The 26,989-nt window shown below is 45.5% G+C and overlaps 1 protein-coding gene and 1 long non-coding RNA gene across 3 annotated transcripts; both read right to left on the minus strand.

Moving 5' to 3' along the window:
- Positions 1-2,240: 2,240 nt before the first annotated feature.
- Positions 2,241-9,100, minus strand: H3-3A (H3.3 histone A). 2 transcript variants are annotated; one of them, XM_074579000.1, is made up of 4 exons: positions 8,955-9,100; positions 7,338-7,492; positions 5,597-5,750; positions 2,241-2,882 (listed from the first exon to the last, which is right to left on the minus strand). In XM_074579000.1, exons 2-4 carry the CDS (start codon positions 7,463-7,465, stop codon positions 2,754-2,756), a joined length of 411 nt encoding a protein of 136 aa, XP_074435101.1. In that variant the 5' UTR covers positions 7,466-7,492; positions 8,955-9,100; the 3' UTR covers positions 2,241-2,753. The 2 variants fall into 2 exon arrangements, with proteins under 2 accessions (XP_074435101.1, XP_074435102.1); XM_074579001.1 differs by lacking the exon at positions 8,955-9,100 and adding an exon at positions 7,909-8,142.
- A 738-nt stretch (positions 9,101-9,838) lies between these two features.
- LOC141740019 (uncharacterized) lies at positions 9,839-26,984 on the minus strand. Its single transcript, XR_012585857.1, has 4 exons — positions 26,806-26,984; positions 25,992-26,135; positions 12,524-12,629; positions 9,839-10,419 (listed from the first exon to the last, which is right to left on the minus strand). It is a non-coding gene; the product is annotated as an uncharacterized LOC141740019 (long non-coding RNA).
- Between the last annotated feature and the right edge of the window lie 5 nt (positions 26,985-26,989).

The following is a 26,989-nucleotide window of genomic DNA, read 5'->3' on the forward strand; positions in this document are numbered from 1 at the left end:
CAACCAAAAAAAAAAAACCCAAAACCACCCCAATGTCACCTTTTGTACTCCCCTTCCTCCATTAGCATTAAACAGCATCAACTAGAAGATCCATCCAAAAATTGGACTATTGGACTGACCATTCCAGTGGTTTTTAAAAAGCAGTTCTTGAAGAAAGCTGATGATTTAATTGTTCTTATTTTCATGCTGCTGCACAGTGAAGACAAAAAATTAGTGTACGCAGGGCAGGGGGTGAGAAAGCTGGAGATTAAGTAATTTGTTTAGCAAGACGGTGGAAGAGTCTGAAGAACGAAAACCCGTCATACTTGAAAAAACAAATGGAGAGCAGAGAAGTGGTACCCTACGATTCTCAGGAATAAAACCAAGACAACAGTTGGTATCAATGTACAGACAGCTAATCACTAATGGGATTCAGATGGCATCTCTAGGACCACAGCCGTCACAACCAATGCTCGCAGAGGAAAAGGTTATGCCTAAGCTGCAGGTGTAGCACTGCACACTTAAATGTTGTCAGCTGCATAGATTCCTGATCCCCTCATCTTCCATTAGGAATTCTTCTGCCTTGAGCAGTTTAACTGCATTGTCAGTTAAACTGGGGCATCCCCCATCCCAATTCTCTCTTTTAAGAAAAAGAAGTTGGTATTTCATTTGAATACCAAAATCTCTAGATTTGGTTTTCTGACATACATAGTAAAGAAAAAAATTAAGTTCCTTATCAATACTTCAATTCCAGGTTACTAAACAACAACAAAAAAGTCAGCCTAATTACCTTTTTGTGTAGGTGGTTGCAGCATTGTTGACTGATGCATGAACCAGAATTCTGAAGCACGGGACAAAACCAGTAGTTAATTATATTGAAATGCATTTATACTAAGTTTAACAGGGTTTTTATCGAGTAGACAGAAGTGACATCTTAAATCAGTTAAGTCTCAGTTGCTCACCTTTTCTATTTCTGTTGTTCTGGATGCTCCAAGGCAAGTCTTCCTTAATTTTTTGTTGATAGCTATGAACTGCTTGGCATCAAAAGGATGTGATCACATTTTGTCTAGCATTAGTTTTCTCTGTGACAAGCGACTCCATTTAAATAGACTTTACTCCACACAACCCTGGCAGACAGCATTCATTACTACAGCCGAGCGAGTTATGAATAATGTGATTTATTCTGTAATTTTTGGCTCTCTGTTCAAGATACCAAAGCAGATAATACATCTCTATTAATCCTCTTTGGAAATCTTCAGACAAATTCACTCATGTGCTCAGAGCTCACTCAGAACCTCTTGAAAGAAGTTAGCAGCAAATAAGCTCTGTAGGGGTCTTAGCATCGGGGTGAAATCTGTTCACTGCCTACGTATTTTCTTCTCTGTAACCCATTTCATTCTTATCCACAAAAGCTATCAAAAAAGTACACCACATAACCCATTTCCAGACTGGTCAATCAGAATCCTTAACCAAGTTTCAGGCAAAAAATTAAAACAAAGTTTTTATAGAACTTGGTTTCAGCAGTAAATTTCTTCACAGGAACTTTTATCAGCAACTGGCAGGAGGAGATAAAAAAAATAGTAAGTTTCAAATGTGTGCTCTTAAGTACTGCTGCTAGGAAGTACTGTAACTAACAAAAATGGTACAAAAGTGTCTTTTGATTAGTCTACAAACTGGAACTAACCATGTGAAGACTAAGCTCTCAAACATGCTAGAGGGTGTGACTGAAACAGAAAGGTAGTCAACCAAAACGTGAACACCTACAAACTGAGAAACCAGATTACAGAGTGCAAAAGGATATAAAAAAAAAAGAAAAAAATCCCAACCCCCAAAACACACCAAAAAAAAAAACAACCCCCAAACCACCACACCCCACCGCTTATACCTTACCAACGAACCATGAAAATCAGAAATGCTTCCAAATTCAGAATTAAGTTGAGTAAGAAAAGAATATAAACAGCAACAAAACTGTTTTTTCTTATCAGTGTAGCTTCCTTAGAGAGCTCAGTCCAGCTCTAGACTCTACCCAGTAATATACTCACCAAACCTGCTTTCATGTGGAGCGGACAGAAGTTTTACACTCTTAAAAAAACCCCTCACGTATACACTACTTTAGCCAAGGTATTATCCCCAGTGTTTCCTAGATGTACTCTAAGTATTTAGGCCACATACTGAAGAGAAAAAGGGAAAGGAAGGCTGATTATTTTTTAATCAAATATAACCCATGTGTAATATTTAAAAATCAAGACTAAAAGCAGGCATCATTTAATGTATTTTAATAGCAAACTTACAGGAACAGCACAGAAGACAGACAACATTAAAAACATGTACTTGCATGTAGGACAACTCAGTTAGAAAAGTATAGTGAATGGATGGAATCTACTGTATGATAAAAATGCTACAAACACCATTTAGTTGCCATTGATAAGAAATTTACTTGTTTAAAAAAATCCAAATGCTGGCATTGTCCAGAAAAATTTGACAGGTTTATTTATAATTTTTTTTTTTTTATAAAGTTGAATTGCTGAAACTTGTTCACCGAAACATTTTTTGACCGCATTGATGTTTTATGCCCCCTCATTTATATTAAAAATCCACACACAAATGAAAATGGGAAAAAACTTGCCAATACCCAATTCTGTCCCCTATTTTTCCATTTGCAACCATATACTTAGGTACCTTTTAACCCCATGGAAAAAATATCTAACGTTCATTACTACCAATAACAGGAAGAAGATTTTGCTTCGAGAATGACAAACCCATCATAGTGAAGTTTAGGCACGCTCTCCACGTATGCGGCGTGCTAGCTGGATATCTTTTGGCATGATTGTGACACGTTTGGCATGGATAGCACACAGGTTGGTATCTTCAAACAGGCCAACCAAGTAGGCTTCACTTGCCTCCTAGTGTAGAAGAAAAGAGTTAAAAAACATTTTCACTCTCTGAGCACTAGGAAAAAATAATAAAGTCAATGTAGCATGGTGTTAAGTTTAGGCTTCTATCTTTATTACTCAGGAACATCAGAAGTTTTAGATTCTCAAAAAAAAAAATAAAAGCATCCTTTTTCTTACAAACCACCAAATAATATTCTATGTCAAAGTTGCGTACTACTGCCATTTGGTGAAAACATCCTCCAAAACACAACCGAACAAACATTCTGACAGGACCCTCACAAGATAAAGGGTTATCTTATCAGAAGGTTAGTTTGTTTAGAAACTTCTCTTTTTAAAGGCTGGATTACACTATTTGAGTGACTTGTTTGCTGCCTCTTCCACAGTAAGAGCTATTGAGCAGCAGGTGAAATCAGCAGGGGCTAGGGAAAAGAGCAGCAGGTATCCCTTCACAACGCAGTTTGGACACACAGCTCCTTGCCATAGGATACCGAAGAGGTGGCTTGATTCAAAAGGCAAAAATTAACAGAAAAAAAAATGTGCTGAGAATTATTAGATACAAGACAATACCACCTTTGACTCAGGAACTCCTTGAATCACCGAAAATGTGGCAGCAGTCTGAGAATTACCATCAGACACTTGTCCTATTCCTGTACTTTCTTCCTGCCTAAGCACCCCCTGTCTATTTGGGGCACACACCACAGCCCCACCACCATCACAGACGGTTCTCACTTCCCACCTGTGAGAATCACAGGGCCAGCACTTGGGAGGGCAAAGGACAAGCCCTATCCTGGGAAAACCACAACCCCGACCACAGCGTCGTCTCTGCTACTGAACCCTGCAGACAGGATTCTGGGTTAGACAGATGCTCCACTGCACCTAATTGTGCTCCTGGCTCTCGTTAAGTTAGCTGCTATTAAGCCCAGCACAGGAATGGTAAGCGTTTACACATTTTTGTGTTGATACAGAATTCCAACGCCTAACGATCTCCTAGGAAGCATCTCAGCATGCCAACATCAGATCAGCATGTGGACCAGGACACAACACAGTGGGGGTGAGAAGGCAGGAATGATGGGGCTCGCTTACAGAAAGGAGGTTGAGGTCCACCTTTATAATACATGCAAAAACAGCTTCTGTGAACCATTTCGTTACCAGGAACTGCAAAATCAACCTACTAAGTTCAAAGTTCCTGCTTAAAAACACAGAACATTTAATACAAAGAAAGAAAAACACTAATACTGCAGACCTCATCTGCTTTTAGTAATTTTTCATATCCATTTCATATCCAGTAGGATATGGCTGCCATAAATTCCCCTAACACAATTTTGCTAAATCACTACATGAAAAGTTAAGACACTTCACCAAATAAGCCGTGCTGGCATGAAACAACACGGTACTGAAGGGGTTAAAAGGGTTGGGGGTTTTTTGCAAATATGCGAGCAGGAAGCACTAGGAATAGCACATGAACAAGTTCTATACCAACAACTCCTTAATGCAAAACCAGCCTTCTGAAAAAACGTATTAACTGCTGACTAAATTTTAATAAGCAGTTCCTGACAACAAGACACATAGGTAAACCTTAGGATTTAAGAACTACCACATTCACTCACAGCAGCGAAGACAGAACAACCACCAAAGGCAAAAGCAGCCACTTTCCAAATGCATGCAGCCACCTTTCGAAGCTGAGCATGCGCTCAAGTTTGTAGTGTCTCACGGCATATATTTTGTGCCTTATCAAGGGGAAGTCATTAGAAAAAGACAATTTTGCCTGACTATCAGATATTCTACAGTTGCAGATAGGCTCTGAAACAATCTTTCAACAGCTAAAAGAACAGTGAAGTCCTATCTTTAATCAGGAGCGTTATTGCCATCACGAGAGGGAAACGTTCCTGTGATACCAACACAGTCTTGGAGGGGACCTAACTTAGATGCAAGAATTTGGGCCAGAAAGAGCGATCAGTATTTCGCCCTCACCACACTTTAAATAAGTTATTTAACTAATATATTTTAAAAATTATGTGTTTAGCACCAACTACATCATACAGAAGCGCTTATTTCCCCTAACTGCGTTTAGATGTGGCTTATCGAGCTGTTTTTCTTTAAAGGGCATTTGAGGACACCAAGACCGCCATTTGCACACACCAGAACGAGCTTCACACAGCAACGCTCTCCCTCTCGGGCTGCACGGCTTTCAAAGGCAAAGCCTCCAACAAAGCTCGAGGACCGAGGAAACAGATTTACATTAAGTATTTTAATACGATACACTGTTCCATCAAGTGCAGCTACTTGAGGGGTGGAGGCTATTAAAAAAAAAAAAAAAAAAAGAACAGGAAAACCCCAAAATCAAGCCAAAAAAAAGCCACACACACCCCCCCAAACCCACATTTATAGCCTTTGTAAGGAGCTGCAGACATGTCACTGCGTTATTTTAGCCTGTGGTACCTGCAGGGCACCACCAGGTCCACCCCAAGCAAGGGAAGGCTGAGGGGAGCAATCCCCCCATCTCAGCCCCCCCCACCCCCACCCCGGAAGGGGCCACGCCCACCGCGGCAGCCCACCAATCAGGCGGAGCTGGGGCTTACCCTAGAAACAGGCTGGCCAATGGCGGGGAAGGCGGAGCCATCCCTTACCTTCAGCCCTTAGGTTTTTTTTTGGGGGGGGGGACACTGACAGCATTGACCGCAACCTTCCCCCAGGAACCCCCCCACCACTCCGGTAAGGCTCACCTGCAAAGCACCGATGGCAGCGCTCTGGAAGCGCAGATCTGTTTTGAAGTCCTGAGCAATTTCACGCACCAGGCGCTGGAAGGGAAGTTTGCGGATCAAAAGTTCGGTCGACTTTTGATAGCGCCTGATTTCACGGAGAGCCACGGTACCCGGCCTTTTAAAATTAAATAATAATAATAATTAAAAAAAAAAAAAGAGATAATTAGTATTCAAGACATATTCTACATCACCTTAAATATACAGGTTCAGCGTCCCTAGGATGCCCCTTCCCTGGAGGTGTTCCAGGCCAGGCTGGATGGGGCTTTGAGCAGCCTGGTCTGGTGGGAGGTGTCCCTGCCCGTAGCAGGGGGGTGGGAACGAGATGATCTTTAAGGTCCCTTCCAACCCAAACCATCCTATGATCATCTAAACTAAACTAAGCACCACAACATGCTGTTTCCACCAGAAGAGTCCCACCGTTTACACGGTTTACAAAAACCCCATTTCCCTGGCAAAGGGTCACTGTTTTCTCACCATGGATCTGTGCAAACTCCCAACAGGGATCCCTCAAGCAGCGACACGAGAGCCTGGGGGCCCTGACTTCACGTTAGACTGACACCAACACGTCCTGGTGACAAGCCGCAGTACTGCCACAAGTTGGCTGGTTCGGCTGTACCATAGGTACCCTCTCCCAGCAATTAGCCTGAAGAGCTAACTCTATTTTAAGGGGAATCTGGCTCTTCCCTACTGACATACAGCACTGAAAATTCACGCAACTAACAGAATTTGTATTCTGCATTATATTATCAGCACAAACAACCTAGCAAATTTCCTTGTGTTAGTTTCAGTGTCAGAACTACCGCCTGCTTTTGCAGACACAAAGTCCATCCATGAAATTGATACGCCCTTTATTTCTGTGGAAACTTTGCATTTCCCTACTCCGGCTTCATTACCTCTCTCCCGGAGTATTAATTCTGCCTCACGCCTACAACAACAGACTTCTAGACTAAGTTCGCTATTTCAAACCCGCTTCTCCTCCCCAGTCCACTTTCCCCCACACGCACACGGAATACGTACACCCAGCCCAAGAGCATCCTCCGAGCTGAAGCACGGCTGTTACCGTCCCACACCCAGCAAGGACTGGAAAACTCCCATTATGAGAGGGTTGCCCCCAAAGACCTGCCGCCCATCCCAGCCTACACCCTTCCCGCGGCACAGCCGCCGGTTTTGGGGACAAACGAGCGCATCGGCGGGCGCCTCGCGCCCTCTCGCGGCCAATCGCCGTCCCTGCACCGCCACCGGGGCCCCAGCGGCGCCGGGGGACGGATCGAACCCCACGAAGAAATTAAGATACGCCGCTAACAATCAACTTCGCGGCGGCACGACCCTCCTGCTGCATTTAAATAACCACAAGTAAAAAAATTTAAAAAAAAAATTTAAGAAATCGCTCACCGCGTAAGGGGGTGTTGATTTTTTAGGCGCCGGTACCGAAACTCCCGTGGGAAGGGGCAAATGGTAAACACCGTGTCGGTGCCCGCGCTGGGAATTTAGTGGTTTTTTGGTGGTTTTTAATTTTTTTTTTTTATTTATTTTTCTTGCGGCAGGCGGGGACCCGCGCCCCGCCGCGGCGGAGCGGTGCCGGCGGGAAGAATTCCCCCCCCCGCACCTCCTTCCCCCTCCCCCCTCGACCCGGCGGGGGGAGGTTGGGGGGGGGGTTGCCCCCGGTACCGGCCGGTCGCCGCCGGTGCGCGGCGCTGCGTACCTGTAACGGTGCGGCTTCTTCACCCCGCCAGTAGAGGGCGCGCTCTTGCGGGCGGCTTTGGTGGCGAGCTGTTTGCGGGGCGCCTTGCCACCGGTGGACTTGCGGGCCGTCTGCTTGGTGCGGGCCATGCCTCTGCCGGCGTCGCTGCCTTACACCTGCCGGGGGGGGGGGCGGGGGGAGAAGAGGGGAAAGAAGAGGAGGGGGAAAGAGGGGCCGGACGCCCCCCCCACGTTCAGCCGCACGCCCCCGCCCGGCACTCACCCCCCCAACAGCGAGCGGGTGCCCCCCACCCGCCTTGCCCGCCCGCCCCGCGCCCCTGCTCGCCCAACCGGCGGGGACAGTCGTTAAGCCGTTCGGCCGCCCAACCGCCGAAGGAGGAAAAATAAATAAATAAAAATTTAAACGTCTGCCGATCGCGGAATATTAAAATACATGGCTCTATTATTTTTTTTTTGTCCACGCATTCAATATCTCGGCTGGAGCCCCGCAAGCCGCCCGCCGGTAAGAGCGGAGCGGCGGCTGCCGCCTTCCCCAACACCCCCCCCCCCGACTCCCGCCGGCCGCCCGTCACCTGCCGAGCGTTCGCAAACGCCACCCGGCCAACATCGAGGAGGTGGGGGGGGGAACCGGCAGCCGACCCGCCGCTTCCCACCCGCCGAAAACCTCCTGCGAAACGGCGGAGCCGGGTGCGAGTGGAGCCGCAGCCCCCGGCGGGCAGCCCGGCCCTCCCGCGCTCCCCGACCCGCCGGCAGCCGCCGCCAAACCGGCGTTTATCATGCAAAAAAAATAAAAAAAGAAAGGGATCCTAAAGTGCGAGAAAGCAACAAACTTTTTTTTTTGGGGGGGGGAGGGTGGGTAGTTTTTTTTGGGTGCCGTCTCTCCAAGTGCTTCCCCGAAGCCGCCTCGCTCCCAAGCGCCTCTCACAGGCAAACTCATCTCCCAGACCCAGAACAAAATGGAAACAATCACGAAATGCAGCCCTAGTCCTTTTTCGCGAAGGAGGAAAAAAAATAAATCGCAAAAAATAACGCCCCAAAAAATCGCGAGGAACTCCAAACCATGTGGGTGCAGATGAAGGGGGAGGCAGCGGAAAAGTTTGCACTCGAAAACCAAAAAATTGCGTTGGGTTTGGGTCGTTCCTTCGGCGGATTTCTTTCCCTTTTTATTGTTTTTTATGCAATAGGAAAAAAAAAAATATGGTCGGTGACCAGAGAAAAGAGACAAGATGGTGAAGCTGAGCAACAACTGTGGGGAGCAGGGGAAGGAAGGCAGGAGAGTTACCCTGGGCTGCCGAGCGGCTCCTCTTTGCGGCCGCTTCCCAGCCCCGATCCGGGGGGATGCCGGGCTGAGGAGGCAGCTCGGGGGCTGGGGAGGAATCTGGGGGGGTTCTGGAGCGGGGTCGAGGGGAGCAGAGGGGGGCAAAGACGGCGGGAAGCGGGGCCGGGGGGTGCCGGCGGAGGGAACCGCTCCGGCAAGGCAGCTCGGGGAAAGGGGAACGGGGCGGGGAGGGGGGCCGCCGCCTCCCCGGCCCCCCAAAAGTTTGTGGGGAGGGTCGAGAGAGGGGGGTGACGGGGTGCGGGGGTTGGGGGGGGCGGCGGGCGCGGCGCCCAGACTTACCCCGTCCGCTGTGGCGAGCGCGGCTGCCGTGCGGGAGAGGGAAGGAAGGAGGAGGAGGAGGGAGGGCGGGCGGAGCGGGCGGGAGCGAGGAGGAGCCCGAGCTGCGGCTGCTGCTGGCGGCGGCGGCGGCTGGGAGCACAATTGAAAGATGGCTGACGGGGGGAGGGCCGGCCCCGCGCTCGGCCCCGCCCGCGACCGCCCCGCCCCGCCCCCTCCCCGCCCGCCAGCCAATGGAGCACAATGGAGGGAAGGCGCGGCCACGCCCCCTCTCCAGGCCACGCCCCCTCCCTCGGCGCCGTGTGTACAAACACAAAAGACACGCCGCGCGCGCGAGGGGGGATTCCCTTCCTCCCCCCCGCAACTCCCGGCGGGACGGGGGCGCGCGAGGCCACGGCGGGACCGACGGACGCTCGACGAGGAGCGGAGCGGGCGGCCCGCACCCCCCCTGACACCCACAGACACCCCCGCCCGACACCGGCACCGCCCGCTCTCCCGGCCCCGGCACGCAGGCCCCCGGTCGTCCACCCCCCCCCACCAGCCGTACCCGTAGCCGTACGGCGGGGAACCCGGGAAAAGAGCCCCGGAGGAGCGGGGGCACGGGGCTGCCGGCAGCCGCAGCGCGGCGGAGAGAGGCAGGCCTAGCGCTTGACCCCACCGAAGTATGAGGCACCTCGGCATCGCCCCCCCCCCAGAGCGCACCTTTTTGGGTGGGGTTTTTTTGGTTTTGGGTGTGTTTTCTTGGTTTGGGGTGGGTTTTCTTAATTTTGGGTGGGCTATTTTTTTGGGGTGGGTTTTGGTTTTTTTTTTTTTGGTTTTGGGGTTTGTTTTTTCTATACATAGAAGCAACGCCAAAGTTCTCCGCGTCAAGAGGCCTGTCAGGGCTAAGCCGGCGAGGACCCGCCGTGGAAGTGCCATGTTCCTCGTCCTGCAAAGTTAAGAGCTGGGCGGCAGGAGGGGACAGTCGCGGTTACTTCCGACTCAGAAACAAACTGCGGACACAATGGTCGACAAGGAAAAGCTGATGTTTGGGAACTCGTTCCCTGTACCAGTGCTGTCAAACTACTTCAAGTTTGAAGTGCAGCCATTAGAAAAGTTTCGCACTGTCTTTGCCGGCTGATCCCATCCAGTTATATCAGCTGCCATGTTTTTTAACAAGAAAATTCGCTCTTTGTTTTCTGTTAACGTCAGAAACAAAACGCCCTACAGGAAAGTTACCTCTACTCTAATATGACCGAACAGTCGCTCGCAATTTTCTTAACTACATTTCAACGACAGAGTCGAGTTCTGTACCCAAGCAAACTGGTGCCACCATCTTGTCTGTCATCGGGGTATAAGAAGGAACTGTATTTGATTTGCAAAATCTTTATTATGGGCGGTGATGTAATGCAGTTCTGTGCAGAGACATCCAAGCACCAGTAGTAGTTCATCCATGTGAGCAGAGCAATTTGCTCGGGGCTAATCAAACCTGATGAGGAAAAGAGTGTTATCGTAGGCAGAACACCCTGCTAAAATAGATACAGGCTGCTTTGGCACTCAGATAAACCCAGCGGGCTGCACTACGCAGGCTGGTGGAGACGTACCAGACACACACCTCTGACCCTACCAGAGGTGACTGTCAGGAAAAAGAAACTACAAAGGCTTTTAGTTATTCTTACAGAGGAATTAGCAGAGTGATTTATCTATTGATAGTATTTTAGGAGAGAACAGCAGGTTACCGGACAGCCAGAAAGAGATCTCAGAGCTGTACACTAATTAGCAAATACCCTGGGCGCTCTAAAAGCCGGGCACGGCAATTGGCACCAATTCCCACCACAACGCACGCACCGGGGAAGGAGCAGCTGGAAAAGTTGGAAGCCGGCAGCCCCGGTTCCCGGTCGCAAGAAGCTGCCCAGCGATTTAATCACTCGTAGACGGCCCCTGCCAGCTTCAGCGCGGAAGACGCGCGGCGGACGTGCCTCCACCGATCCCCGGTGATACCCCGCCCCCGCCGCCTTCTCCCGGAGCTCGCCAGCTCCGGCGCCACCGAGCCCCGCGGTCACCTGCGGCGAACCGGAGGCGCACCTCTCCCTCCCGCCGCCCCCCCCACGCCGCCACAACCACCGCCGCCCCGGGGCTGACGCCGACACGCGTGGGCGGCGCCCCAACCCCGCCATTGGCGGAAGCGCCCTGGAATTCCATGACGTCAGCGGCGTGGGCGGGGCGCGGGGGCTGTCCCGTCCCCCCGCGGAGATCCACGGGGACGGGGGGGACCCGGCAGGGCTTCGTCTCGTCTCAAGGGCCACCCACCACCCCCCCGCCCCCGCCCCGGCGAGCTCCGGCCGATGCAAAACGCTTCGGAAATAGCGCAGGCGGGACCGAGGGGGTAACTGCCCGCCCTGAAACCAGGGAAAGCCAGCCAAGGGAAAACCGTGCCAATATTTTATATCTACATAAGGTTCAACAAGGCCAAGTGCAAGGTCCTGCACCTGGGTCAGGGGAAGCCCGGTATCAATCCAGGCTGGGGGGTAAAGGGGTTGAGAGCAGCCCTGCCGAGAAAGACTTGGGCATGTTGGTGGATGAGAAACTCAACATGAGCCGGCAATGTGAGCTCGCAGCCCAGAAAGCCAACCCCATCCTGGGCTGCATCACAAGAAGCATGGCCAGCAGGTCAAGCAAGGTGATTCTGCCCCTCTGCTCTGCTCTCGTGAGACCCCACCTGGAGTACTGTGTCCAGCTCTGGGGCCCCCAACGTAAGAAGGACCCATTGGAACGGGTCCAGAGGAGGGCCACGAAGATGATCTGAGGGCTGGAGCACCTCTGCTGTGAGGACAGGCTGAGAAAGTTGGGGTTGTGCAGCCCCGAGAAGAGAAGGCTCCGGGGAGACCTTATAGCCCCTTCCAGTACCTGAAGGGGGCCTACAGGAGACATGGGGAGGGGCTGTTTGCAAGGGCATGTAGTGATAGGACGAGGGGCAATGGTTTTAAACTAGAGCAGGGTAGGTTTAGATTAGACATTAGGAAGAAGTTCTTTACAATGAGGGTGGTGAGGCACTGGCACAGGTTGCCCAGAGAGGTGGTAGATACCCCATCCCTGGAAACATTCAAGGTCAGGCTGGACGAGGCTCTGAGCAACGTGATCTAGTTGAAGATGTCCCTGCTCGTTGCAGGAGGTGTGGACTAGATGGCCTTTAAAGGTCCCTTCCAACCCAAACTGTTCTATGATTCTATGGTTATCAACTTTTGCACTCTCGTTTCATGCTTGCTGATTAACGCCATTAAAAACCTGCCTTTCCAGGGTGATTGGAACAGGTCCAACCCTGGGGCAGCCCTTTAAGCTTTACCATAAATGCTATTTGTGTGCCAATAGGACGCTGCAGAAAGAGCTGGCCCCACACTAAAAAGACTCTCAGACCTCTTTCGTTCACCAGCAGCGCTGATAAGCGTTCGCTCCTCCTTTCCAAAGGCCTTTATCTCTGCAGACCACAGGGATCTTCCACCCTTCAGCGGCCGTGAAGAAATCTAACCTAATGAGATTCCACTGGTTTAACCGACAATAACACGCCAAGGACAACTGCAGTACCTCATACTCACCCAGTGTAACCACCGCTGCTGCGAACATGTCCAGATCGCTACAGGGAATAAGATCAGGATGGAAAACAGCTGGTCCAGATTGGAGCCAAAGACAACTCAAGTGATACTAGACATAAAAGAGTAACATTCAAATCAGAAGTTGTCAGAGATGTTTTTAGCACCTTTCACAGAAAGTACACAGCCCTCACTCAGCAAAAAGAGGCAGATTTCCACAGCTCATGCTCATTTCGGCTGTCCAAGTAGCATACATTTCCAAAAAGTACTTTCTGTCACCTTCACCTTGTTGGTAAACTGTCTCTCTCATCTTGCCCAGGAGACTCTGGGCAAAGACAGGCATTTTTTGTATTAGGCTGGATCAGTTGCAACTCACTGTATCAAGCTGAAAATACCGTTTCAAAATTTTTACTGAAAAAAACCCCAAACTGTTGCTTTGGAGCAAATGCTTCAAGCTCAAGTCCTCCAAACAGCTGGTCAGCTTCAAATGCCAGTATAAGGCACTGGCCCCGTAGGCCAAAGAGCTAACAGATCAGCCCCGGTAAGATCACAGACTGCCTGAAGATCTACAAACAACTGCAGCAGCACAGATTACAAGCCCCAGAACAAAACCCAGATGAACTGTGCCTTTTTTGAGGTTATCTGGACAAAGGAAAGTGAGTCCAGAGTATGATTGTTTTTAAGCAACGTTGCAGGTATCTTCCAGAAACATTTGAAACAGGCTTTCCACTATAAGAGACGTTCACAGTTTGTTTATCACCAAACTCCAAATGGTCTCTGATCAAAGAAAAAAATCTTTCTTTCCTATCCCCCCCTCAAAGGCACAAACTAAAAATCCAAACGGCTTAGTCCAGTTCCAGCTCAACAAATAGGGAAAGGTCCCCCACTATTACCTAGGGGAAGTTGGGGTTGTTATTAATTTTATCCTAAAAGCTCCTCAGACATTTCAGTGAAGGAAGGAGCATAGAAGACTGGCTTTATTTATCTACAATGTTCACCTGACTCCTACTTCCACACATCTCCTTCAAGGCCCAATTCTCCCTTCCTATTCTCCTTCAGATCCTCGCTCTCCTCTCACTCATCGAGCCTCCAGCCACCCTTTGCACTCACCTTCTGTGTCCTCAATCCTATTCTCTGCCTCAGCTCCCAGCCTGCTGTCCATTTTATGATTTCGTATTCCCTACAACCCTCCTTGATTCAATGTATTTGCTCAAGGCAGTTCCATTTTTCACCACCTTTCTCCTTGTACCTCTCCCTGTCTTTCATCCTCTTGATTTTCATGCCAAACCGTTCCCACTTTCCCCTAGTTTTTCAGCCAGTCCCAGCCCCAGTCCCGTTGCCTGCTGTGTTTCTTTCTGCAGCTCCCAGGTTGGACAGCCTTTCCTAGCCAAATCACAACCTCCATCCTTAACAGTCCGGTCCAGTGTTGCTTGATCCCCACTCCAGCCCCAGCTATCCCGCCACCCAGTTTCTGGCTGCGGCTGCTATGCAGTTACAACTTCTCCGTGAAATTAAAGTAAAATGTCAGTACAAAACGCTAGCAAGTTTTTAAATTCTCTTCCTCTTAAGATGTATTTCAGCAGAATGAAAACATTTACGCTAATGGTACCTTTTGGTGCAGACTGAAATGCATTCTTAAATAATCATCTACATAAAAGATTAAAATAAACGATTTCCAGGTTTTTTACTAGGACGTTACTACGGGTAGGAATCATCGGTACTTAGGAAGGCAAGTGCAAGTCATTTAAAATTTAAAATTATTTACAACAATTTTGTCTCTGTGTAAATAATTTTATTTTATTATTTGTTTTGAAGTTTTCCATGTCATGAATTTGTATATCACAGAAGTTATAGTATTGTAACAACAGCCATTGGAATGCATAACTCTTTGATATGCCGGATTACGTATTACACCACACAGGGCATGAATCTATCATTTATATTATTTACGCTCTCTGACAAAATGTAGGCCAAAAATACACCAGCCAAAACTAGCAGCTGTATAGTACGCTTATCTTTAGAGATTGGCACCTACTGGAAATACAGATAAGAAGTTGTGTAATAGTAGACGACACAACTTTTTCCTCCCTTTCATCTATTTTCATTGCATCTTTTAATCATGTATTTTGCCCTTCGCTGTTCTCTAAAATACTTCACATATATCAGATATTACAGTCCCACTGTTTAAAGAAAACTCTTAAACACATTTACTTTTAAGCACCTACTCAAGCTCCATTGACTTCAATGGAAGGAAGATACATACTCTTAAATTTGCACACATGCTGAAGTGTTTCCCTGAAGACTGATCCTTAAGGGAAGTCCCCCTGTTTAAACGATAAGCAAAGAGTACATGTGCCACATGAAAAAGAATTCTTGGAATTCCTAGGTTCTCTAGGAAAGCTTAAAAGAGGCAGCTACTTTAAAATGCAAAATCATCAGTCCTCTCAAAGGTACTACTTTTCACACTTTGAGCATCACATATGTGAGGGGATTTAGAACAATCTATTTTGGAGACAAACTCTATTTTTCTAATGTTTCATAACCCAAGAGCAGCAAATCCATTCTGATTTTCCTCCGACCTTTTTTTTTCTTTTTAATTTACACTGTTTCAATGAAAAGTTTCTCCCAAAAGGAATTTCAAGGACAAAGTTCTAAGAGAGTGAAAATAAGCCTACAATAGCATAGAGAATAAGATTCAGGACTCCTGGATTTTGCTTCTCTTTTTGGATTATCAGTAATTTTTAGGAGGCTTGATGAGTTTGACTCAGCCTCCACCTTTGTGGTTCCTCTCCTGCAAAGACTTACCAAGTTTCACTGAGTACATGCTTGCTTTTATATATGGGCTCCTGGCTCTAATTCCCTATGTATCATCCAGGATTCTCTTATTATAATCTCATTTGTGCTGCCTATTATTAACACACATGCACTGCTGGAACTCATCTTTCATCCTTCTAATGAGGTCCTACGGAACATGAAAGAGTAAATAACATTACATAAAATAGCGCTAATTCTTTCTTTTCCATGGTCTAATGAGTTTCTTCTGGTGGAAAGAGTGCCACACAAAAAACCGCTAAGAGCACCCTATAATGACATCCCAAAGCTCCACTCCTGTTCCTATCTTGTTTGCTTATTTGTTTATTTATAATAGCCTTTTAAATACGCTTAGTATTTTAATATCCATTTTATTAAAAAAAGATAAACTCTATTGCCTTTTAAAGACTGGAAGTTAAAAATATCTTTAATTGCCTGGTACACAGCTAAGAACACTTCCAGGTACATAAGATGCATTGTAGCTGTAACCACAGTCTCCATTTTTTCTTATCAGCTTTGAAGGGCTTGTATACAACAGTTCCTTTTCTTAAGGTGGAAACAGGACTTGAAATATTGCACCAAAAAAAGCTGTGTTCCTATTACACGATCACTATAAAAATCCTAAACAGAAACATAGGTAGCTTTTTAAACAGCCGTACTCTATTTTATATTATGTTTTCCTTTTGTATGACTCACGTGCTTAATATTGGGTAATTATAGTCTCTTTTGTTTCAACGTATGGGATGATAAAGGACAATAACAATAAAACCAGCACTACATGTTTACACAGTCACGGACCTCCCCTTGTCAAGAGAACTTCAGCTTCTTATTGACTTCTCTAAGCTTATGCCTTTTCTTCTTCCATTTCTCAGGGCAGCGTTATGCTATTTTTCTTAAGCAGATGTTATCAGTTGGGAGTGCACTAAAGGGTTAACTGAAACAGAAACTGAGTCCTAGCACCAGATAGGGAATAGGGTACAAGAGATAATTGTGAGGTTATTGTACAGCCTTGCCAAAGACTAGAAATTATATGATATGACATGGCGTATCTGAGATTTTTAGATAAAATATGATCAAATGTCATAATGTAAATCAGAGATATGCTGTGAAATTTGGTTATAAAAATATGTCTAAGGCATTGGGTAAAAGGACTGATGGACAAATAAAAAAAAAGGGGAGTTTATTCTCTGTAATGATAATGCAAGATTTTGAAATTTACCGTACCTGCTTGAGTTAGTTTGCATTGACAGACACATTTCAAGTGGGCTTTTGCAAGATTTTCTGAGGTATAGGGAAGAGCAATTGTTCTGAGGAATACTTCTTCCTTAAAGTTACAGTATGATAAAATTATTAAACTCATTTTAGCTCTCCTGGTTCTTCACACAAGACTAAGTTATCATAACAACCTTTTCCGTCTTTTTGAAGCATTGTATTGTACTGTGGAAGGAACTGGATAGCCCGTGGGCTTCATCCTAATGGAGACTACTGTAAAATCTTTTATTTCCTAGTACTTCTGTGTTGATAGATTCATTAAAGCTGCCAAGGAGAAACAACCAGCACAAGCTCTAATTGGTTCCCAAATAAGATGTGTACTACAGTGATTTACTTGGAGCTCCTGTTGTAGAAGAATTTCAGCAAGCTGATTTGCCCCAAGACTCACACACGCTGGAAAATAAACCCCTGCAGGCTTGCATTAGGGAGGGGAAAAAAAAAGGCTCACTGTTTTCCACCACCCATTAGGCTCACATTGGCCTCATTTTGCAGCGCTGTTCTTGTAAAGGATGTCTTTTTATGCACTGATGCAGTATCTAGCCCATGCTGACACTGCCTTGAAAGGCTCTATGAGCTACTATCCTTGACAGAACTAAAAGAGTAATATTATTTATTTCATTTCTTTGCTCAGTGGGGTAATCTCATGAGATATGAATCTCCTCTTCGTGAGGGCCCTGGGGATAGCAGTCAGAGTGAAACTCAGGCATACTTTAGCACAATGCAAACAGCACAGACCACAGTACTCGGGCTCCAACAGCAAACAGCAGACCAAAATATCACGTATGATGCCCACTATCGCAATTTATTTGGAACCGTATTCTGTAGACTGGTTCCTTTCAAAATACATCTGCTTCTTCCTTGTAAAGGCACAAGAGTAAGATTGTCTTGAAAGGGCACTGATGCCTCACAAGCCTCATTTGTGAAAGTCAGCTGAGGAAGGGTCCTCAGAAATGAAAATATTATTCTGAGGTCTGACCCTAACACAGTTGTGAAGTGTTCTACCATATCCCATCTTTCTTAACAAGTACTCCCAAACCTCAAAACCCACTTTCTGGAGAACTAGTCTCCTGAGAGACAGCAGAAAAGGGAAAGAGAAGATGGAGTGGCAGACAGTATATTTTAAAGTGCCAGCAAAGAGCATTAATTAAGTTATTTTCAGTCTTGCAAGACTACAGAGTTTTGGGGAGTTTTAAAGAAATGAAAACTTCCTATTTTCCCAACATTCTTTGTAAGCCACACACTCTGTAGACTATACTTTACTGTACCACATTTTTAGATAATTTTTCTTCATTTCTCCTCCTCCTCCTTCTCCTCCTCTCAAATTCACATCTCATAAGGCACCTCAATGTGAAAACTGCAGTTGCTGTTAAGAATAGTGCTTAATATAAGTGCTGCTCATTAGTCTCCTAATGCTTAGAAGCTTATGTAAAATAATTCACGTTCAAGCCCTCTAAAGAATAACTAATTTGCCCTGACTACTCATTGTTGGGTAGCTACAACCCCAGCTGAGAATAAAAGGATTCACAGATATTTACCACTTCTGAAAATCAGGCCTAGTAACCCTTTGACTACATACCCAAATGTGGGCACCCCAATTAGAGATTATTTTTTAAAAATCCTTTAAAAATACCCATACACCTGCTTTCATGTTATGAAGAAGACGGTGTTAGAGCCAGAATTAGAAGTTCCTGGCTCCCAAGCATGCTCTGACCACACTTCTCTTGTGACAGAGAAGAGAGCCGGAAGCAAGGGTGCAAAGGAACGATGTGGCAATAGGTAGTTCCTTCTGATCAAACGGTGTCTGCTAAGCCTCGCTCTTTGTGGGTACTGCAAAGCCACTTTCATGGGGCCCGGCTGCTTTAAAGAAGCCCAGTGATCCTTAGAGTACGGGAAGAATTTGTTGGGCAGCACCAGTTCTTCATACATGACTTGTCTGTCTTTGCCAGTTGCTGACAAAATCCCCTCTTAAGTTTTACAGTGGGTTTGGGGAGTTTAGGAAAAGCCCTAAATCCCTGCAGACAGGTGATATCATCAAAACCTCGTATTTTGTTTTTGAATTATAAAGAAAGTGTCAGGCAGTTGTGCTTGCAGAGACAAGCTTGATCCCCTGGCAGCTCAAAACCCACCAAAACAAACAAACAAATAGCAGAAGGTAAATGAGATTGTACAAATTTAGCATGTGCCAACATTGCATGATTCTGGCAAATCCTATGTTCTGTGGGGACTCACAACAATTTTTGTATGTTAAGTCCTGGCACTACTACTTAAAGAGTGATGTTAAAATACAAGCCACAATCTATGCAACTAAAGTGGAAAACATCAGTTGGGTTTAACAATGGACTGCAGAACACAAAGCATGGATCTCTAGACAGAGGCAGAGAGGAAGCACCACTCGAAACCTCAGCAACAAAGCACTACATGAAAGGTTGCCAGCCTGTTTCCCCTGGGCTACAAGGTTTTTAAGCACAGCTCTCGTGCTGGCACTGTGTCCCACATCCAACGGAGAGACTGTGCTTATGTTGGATAAATCCCCACTGTGAGAGGGAGTAATTTATCAGATGCTACTAAAGTTGACATTACACACTTCATTACATCTTGAAGTTACACCTTTCAGCCTAGCCCTGACCCACAATGGACAGCTAGCATTCCTGGGAGCCACTGTCACTTCCCACCTGCAAAAAGCACACAGCGCCCTTCTCCCTTGGTTCACTGAAGAATGAGCTGTCCGTCTGGCAGTCCTAAGTTTTGGTATGTGGTTCAGAGGGCCAGGAAGATTGTTCATGCCACATCTGCAATATTTAAGATTCTTGGTTATGAGAACCACAAGATCACTTGTAGAGCCTTTACAGGTAAAGGGCCGCCTGCACAAACCATGCAGTGAACATGCTTCGGTGCCATGCCCAGTTGTGCAGATGTGAGACGTGGTTCAAGTGGCATGAAGGCTTCTCCTGACAAATTGTTCCTGCAACTTCCTGCTACAGAAGAACAACAGGCAGAAAAAAACCCAATCATCATCAACAAGATTTTTCCAACTGTGACTTTCACACACTGGCAAGACTTCTTCATATCCCTGCTTTGAGAAACAAGTAATCTGGCATATTCTGACATCGACATCACTTCTAGGCCAGAGCCCAAGTCAGACAGGAACACGAAGGAACAAATGCACAGCTGTATTACTGTCATGTTGCTAATATTCAAATATAGCCATGTGAGGACATGATTTTTCCAGGCCTCACATACATATGACTTAAGAAAGATCCTCAAGGGGCACAGTACGCTGTATTACAAATTCCTCATAGATGACACATAATTACCTCTATTTTGGAAAGGATTAGAAGAAACACTGGAGGGGAGTCCAAAATACAACAGTGACATTCCTTAAACACCATACTAACAATTTAATTTCAACTGCACGGGTGCAAAAAGATGCTGTATAAACAAAATGGCAAACCACTCCAATATTGAGCCAACAAGAAGCTATGCACATCTGTAATGTTATAAAGTCAGCATTCTCCAACTGGAATTTACTATATAAAGCCAAAAAACCCCAACCATTTTCCCTAAACATGATTTCTATAGTTTCTTTTAAAGAGAAAAAAATAAACCCCTGTGACCATTATTATTTGTCGGTCCCCTTTAAGCTAGCAGAATATTTTCTACACAAGGAGATAAATATTACTATTACATCAATGTTGTCTGAATGTAAGTGAGGCTTATAATGATTCACTCAAAAGGAAGCGATGTCAAACTCAGCACCCAAAGAATGAGGCCTCTCTACACTACAGACTGGATCCTTAACTTCAGACATTTCTCCCTCAAGCCAACAGAGCTTTGAAAATTTACACTAGGCTGAGGATCTGACTCATAACATTTCATCAAGGGACGAACGAATCAGTGACATGATCTCCTTTAAACAGGATTTATGAACACCCACAACGTGCCACAGACTGCTAACCACGTGCTATCTCTGCTGAACGTAACCCAAAATGAGGGTTTGCCTGCTTGAGGCACTCTGCTTTCAATTTTGGTCTTCTTCGACCTGTCCTGTGCGCTCTTCCTTTTGCTGCTGTCCTCCTTTTCTCCTTCAGTTTCTTTGTAGACTCTCCTCAGGTAAACCGAAAGCAAACAGATGTGGGTGGGGTAATGTAATTTGGGAGCTCCTCCCAATTACTGGAAATGCAACTTCAGTTTTAGCAAGGAACATTTCCAAATCAACTTTCATCTCAGTTGAAAAACAAAATAGGATACCTGATCTTTTTTTTTTTTTTTCCCCCCTTCAGCTGATCATTTCAAGAAGAGTATAACTTTGGTCTAGGAGTTTCAGATTATTGCAAACAGTGTCACAATTGCATGAAAAACTCAGATTACAAGGGCACGCATTGTTCACTCTCTCCTGTTTCTTAAAAACTTTAAGGTACAGGGGTCTGACAGATAATAAAGATCTACCACACATCTTGTACTGTACGCTCACTCCTAGCTTTGGATTTTTGCGAAGTTGCCAAACATTCAGATGCCAATTAAGAAACTAGAATCCAGTCCTTACACAGAGATTAAGTAATTCAGCACAGTGTCTCTGCAAACTGTAATTAAAAGCAGCTAGCTTCATTACAGGGAGAGCAACAGTAAAGAGGCAGAGACCTATTTTTGGTATTGTTTTCCTATAAAATATACTGTACACTGCAACTAACCCAGTCACTGCTCTCCAGCTGTATGCAGTCAAAATTAATCAGAACAGACCAAATCTGAGCACTAAGGCTAGAAGGAGACACAAGGTTAAAGAAATCTTAGAATCTGAAGCATTAACTTCTGCAGTATTACCTGGTTGTCTAATTAGCCCATTCATCTCAAATTATTGCTGCCAAATAAAAAGGGACTTTAGTTTCTCCGGTTTAATACATATATATGCACAGAGCAGTACATGTTCTTTCCCTGAAAGGACTCACAGTTTAAACACCCTTGCATAGGATGGAAACAAAGATATGAAGCCCAACAAAGGGACTAATGTGAGGGCAAAACCAGTTTTACAGCTATTTTAAAATCTTGATTATGTCTAAGTATCTGCATTATTTCCAACTGTGGGCTATAAGAAGAATAAAATACAGTTATTCACCACAGATTTGTTAGGAGACTGATATCTATGCATTCACTGCGAGACAATAAGTATATTTAACAGTAGCTATTGTATTAATACAAGGGTAATATAAGTATTTTTCCCCCATCCGCTCCCAACCCAGTATCAGGTATCTTAACACACTGTCTCTACCCATTGCGCTGATGACAAAGAAACTGAAGCAGATGACTTGACATTTGGCAGGAAGCTGCACTTGCAAATATCAACTTAGATTCATTACGGTTAATTACATTTTTGTCAAATGGTATGACATCATAGTATCTGAAGTAAAAAATGTTCCCTTATGTCATACAGCATCTTAATTATTGTCTTGAGAACACGCATATAAAGGTTTCTTCTCATCCTATCCTGATCCTCTTTGCAAAAATAGTATGAAAGCGTGTAACACATTTAAGTCTTACAAATATACTATCTGCAATTTACAGTTGGGGATCCATTAAGATGTGAAAGAAAATATATCCACTTGAGCCAGTCTTCATATATATGATACTACATGACTGTCTACCAGATAGAAAACCCGTTCTTAAAAGATGTGTTTTCAAATTCTTGAAGTGACTTCAGTGGACAAAGTTTACCTTTGCTAATATCTCTGGGCACTTAGAATATTCTAAAAGGAACATACACATCTTTCATATTTTAAGTGATATATTTCATCCTTTCTCTCTCTGATGTCCAGGAACACTTCTAGAAGTGAGAAATATTGAATTCTTATCAGATCAACTTTTGATCCATCCTTTTTTAATCTCGGTACCTTGTGAACAGCTGGTTTTGTGTTCTTCACTCCCACAGGCGTCTTTCATGTGCAGATTAGAAGTCAAGGGCCAATGAGTACCTTGCACCTCTCAGTAAAGAGTCTTGCATAACGTGATCTTGGTCTTGACAGACCGTTAGTAAGCACTGTAAAAGCCCTGCTACTACGATTAAAATGGAATATACCGGAGGAAACAATCAGGGAGAATGAATGAATGAATTAGTAGCAGCATTATGACCGTTACACATCCGATGATGATGTGCATATGATGGTTCCAGATAGAGGTACTGGAAAAACTGTGTTCCACATTAAATCAAGTAATAGATTTTACACAGAAAACAGTCTAGCCTACCACACTGCACACTATAGGCCACAGAACCACTCCCAATAACTCAGGCATCACATGCACGGATATCAGAATGAAATAAGAAAAGGATGGGTAGTCTCATCTCTTAAATTATGTCAAGATAGCAGGAAGTTTTAAATTCCAGTCTTGGTCCTTCCACAGACTTGAGAAAGTGGTATAACCAGTTTGTCTGAGTGTCACTACTTACGAAGTCAAAGTACTTACTTATCCCACAAGAATACTGTCAGGTTTAATTAATTATGTCTGCAAAATCCTTTCTAAATGAAAAGTGGCAAGCATGATTTATTAATTAAGTCTAAAACACCACTGCACAATCAGTGGTGATCAGTAATGATCAGTGAGACTGATCGTTGTTTTATCAAGAGAATAACATTTCTAATAAAATAAATTTCAAATGGGAAATTATAATAACAGCCTTTTTGACTTATTTAGACTTCTTTTTTTGTGAGGAGCAAGGCAAGAGACTTTTGATGAGTGCTAGGAATAGAAGTGTAATCAAGAACAAGAGATACAGGAACACTCGCCCACTGACATTAATGTGGCACTAGCTAAACGGCATTGCATAAATCATGAGAACGGGGACTACATACCTAGCACTGATGTAGGACCAAGCTGAAAGAAAACTCCTCCTCTGCCTATTATATATCACTTGCTTGTAGTCTGACTACGCACAAGGATCTCTGCACGTCATCTAGGTAGGGCCACACAGATATAGCCACCCAGAACCAGAGAGAGCCCAAAACTACCTGTAAGGTGGCAATGTGCAATCTACAAAGGGCCTGATTTGCATTGGTATGACTCCACCGCTGTTGGCTCTCATGCTTACAGGTATATCACAGCTCTAACATGTATCTGCAGGCAGAATCCAGGTGTCAGAGTTATGAATGACAGCTGTCATTGATGCAGACCTCCTCTTGGGGTGCAGTGGGCCCTCTTTTTCTGGTCCTTTTTTCCCTATGATGGCAGCTGTGTTAGCTAAGGCACTCCGCACTGGGGAAATATAATTCAGTCAGTGCTCACTAGGGCCAGGAATTCATCAGCACAGATATAAGAGCAGTTTGCAACATTCAGAAAAGATGTGGATCAAACCACCTGTGAATTACACTGATTCAGCACATCCACTGGACAGTCCTGTGGCCCAACTCTTTCCTGGACAACTCCGCCTATTTGGCCTGTACTGGCAAGCTCCACACCCTCAGCGCCAGTAGCCGGGGTTTCAGAGGAGGAAATGAATCATGCCCTCGGAATGCAACTGAAATCCCACAGATCTAAGAAAATACTTATTCATCTGCATATGTATACATGCATACCTCATATATTGCCAATTAGATTTCAATCAGATACTGGGTATGAATAAAAATACCCCCAATCTAGTGTAATTTAACATTAGGTGGCATTCCAAAGATACGGCACATGATTATAAATGAAACAGGCAGTACCACGTGACTTAAAATAGAAAGTCAACTGAATTTGGGCCTGATCCAGCACAAAATAACCACAACTTTTCCAGGCTACACAGACATCAGGTTTGAATGGTTGCACTGTGGCAACATGACACATAATTCGGAAACATCAACTTGCTATAGAAAGACAGTAAGGGATTGTCTAGATTGGGGCAAAACAGCCCGCGAAAACATTTTAGCTAAAATTAATATAGCATAAGAAAGGGTGGGTGAAGTCTGATTTGTGAGTTGGCCAAGACAAAACCACAGTGTTTCCCAGCTTCCTCCTTTTTTACCACATCGACTTAAGATGGCCCGGCACAAGAGCTACCTGTCCACGCTCACGCAGGCCCAGCCAAGCCACACAGCTCTTCCACAAGCAAAAAGAGTGGGACAGCAACAGCACCGAACTTTCTGGAACAGCCAAGCAGCTCAGATGCAAGTCCCATCTTTTTAAAGCAGCGTTGATGCTTAAGGCCTGAATTTAGCCACAGGCTCCAACACAGGCACCTATCTCGTTTGCTAACAGGGGATTTTCAGTGTGCTAAATACCCCCCTGGCAGGGGAGCCCCCCTTGGGTTGGGGCAGAGGTGGAGCAGGCAGATTATGCTGTGAGCAACAGTCCTTGCCCATGCTGCTACTAAACAAAAAGGCACCGCAGGTAACATTGTTAGGTGGAAATAAGGTGATGTGTATTGCACCGCAACAACACCTAGTCACTAGTGTTTGCAACAGTTCCCACCAGAGACAGCTGGTAGCGACCTGCCTTCCAATGTCATCTAGCTGTATGGTTATGTTGAAAACAGGGAGGAGATTTGAAGCCACCAAAAAACGCAATAGTTACACTGCCTGGAACGCCATCATACCTCTGTATGCGCCCTTTCCTGGAGAGCTACAGCTGTGCATTTTCTTCTAACCACTCCTTCAGTCTCCTGCTTACAGGTAGTTGTGGCATGTCATGAAGAGCTGAATGCGGCCTCCTGCTCTAGCTCAACTTTCACCCTGATTTAAAAACATTTATGTGACTATGTAACCAAATCTGCCCCAAATATCAGAGTTTGGGGTCTCTCTCCATCCATGTGCTAAAATGCATGTAGGAGTAAGCAGGACAAAGAAGCCACAGAGACAGAGTCCATCATCCTGCAAGTCCTTACATTAAATTTGCATTCTATTCGATTGGACAATTAACAGCTGCACATTTCCATTACATTTCTTACACATGCAGTCCTTCGCAATGGCAGCACTGCCCTTTCCCAGCTGCCTGAGGTGGTATGAGTATTTCCGTTCTCATGCAGCTGCTGCCACCACTACTAAAAGGCGGAGCAGACGAGCATGTTGGGAGCCATGGTCCATTTTGCCTGCTGTTACATCCTCACAGAGTCGACGTGACAGGTTGTAAAAAGCCTTTACAACCTGGCAGGCTGCACATAGCAGTCTGAATTAGAATGACAGTGCTGTGTCATGTAGAAAAGGTAAAAGGACAGAAACTGCTTCCCAGGGTGGCTTCTTCTATCACTTACGCTGGGAGATGGGACATTCCCCTCTGGGCGGCACACTCCAGAAATAATGGTACTCTGCACTTTTGCAGGACTGTCTACTTAAGAAGCTGAGAGTGAGTTAGAAACATTGAAGAAGCCTCTATTCTGTGAGGTGGGTATGTGTTTTTATTACTATTTTGAAAAAGCGGAGAAAATTCAAACCATTCGCCCGAGTCCAGACGCAGAGCCATGAATAGAGTCCAGATGCAGAGCCGTGAATAGAGTCCAGAAGCAGAGCCGTGAATAGAGTCCAGAAGTTTTCTGCCACAGCACATGTTCTGATCAATACTTGCTCAGGGCCATTTCCTAAAACAAGATACCAGGACACTGTGCGTAAGGCCCTGTATGGGTCTTACAGCAGATATATTCCCTCCCCAGATCTATTCCCTCCTAGGGATGGGTGCCACACTCGTGTTTCCATTCCCAAAGACTGACCGCCAAAAATACACGGAACTCTCATTTAACCTTACACGTCTAAAAATGATAAACTGGGTCCCTAAAAGGACTGAAACATCAGACTGACTCCAAAGGTTCAAACATAAGAAATCCAGGTTGCAGGTGTAAAAATGATTCATTTGGTCCCTTAAAGGGCTGAAACAACAGGTTTACTCCCAAATATAAGAAATCCAGGTTGCAGGTGTAAAAATGATTAATTTGGTCCCTAAAAGGACCAAAACATCAGATTGACTCCCAAATACCAGAAACACAGGTTTCCTTATGTCCAGTTTGAGATATTCAGAAGAAATTCTTTACTGTGAGGGTGGTGAGACACTGGCCCAGGTTGCCCAGAGAAGCTGTGGCTGCCCCATCCCTGGAGGTGTTCAAGGCCAGGCTGGATGGGGCTTTGAGCAACCTGGTCTGGTGGGAGGTGTCCCTGCCAAGGGCAGGGGGGTGGGAACGAGATGATCTTTAAGGTCCCCTCCAACCCGAACCATTCTATGGAATGGAAAACCAAACCAAACCAAACCAAACCAACCTGAAACCCAGCAACTAGGAAATCTTTCAAAACTCCACTTAAAGGACAAAAACCCAGTTAACAGCAATCAGCAACCCTGCCCAAACCATCCGAGGGGGTAGAGAGGCAGAGACCTCGCACGCACCGCTAAACCTCGGGGAGTCCCGGAGAAGGACTGAGAGCCGCCGGGCGGGAGCGGGGCTGA

The sequence above is a fragment of the Larus michahellis genome, chromosome 3, assembly GCF_964199755.1.
Source record: "Larus michahellis chromosome 3, bLarMic1.1, whole genome shotgun sequence".
Lineage (NCBI taxonomy): Eukaryota > Metazoa > Chordata > Aves > Charadriiformes > Laridae > Larus > Larus michahellis.

Excerpts from the sequence above, each read along its gene's own strand:
- H3-3A (XM_074579000.1), bottom strand. The coding sequence starts at position 7,465 with ATGGCCCGCACCAAGCAGACGGCCCGCAAGTCCACCGGTGGCAAGGCG. Across the intron at positions 5,751-7,337 it reads AAGAAGCCGCACCGTTACAG|GCCGGGTACCGTGGCTCTCC; the intron begins GTACGCAGCGCC and ends TAATTTTAAAAG. Across the intron at positions 2,883-5,596 it reads CTGCCATCGGTGCTTTGCAG|GAGGCAAGTGAAGCCTACTT; the intron begins GTGAGCCTTACC and ends CTTCTACACTAG.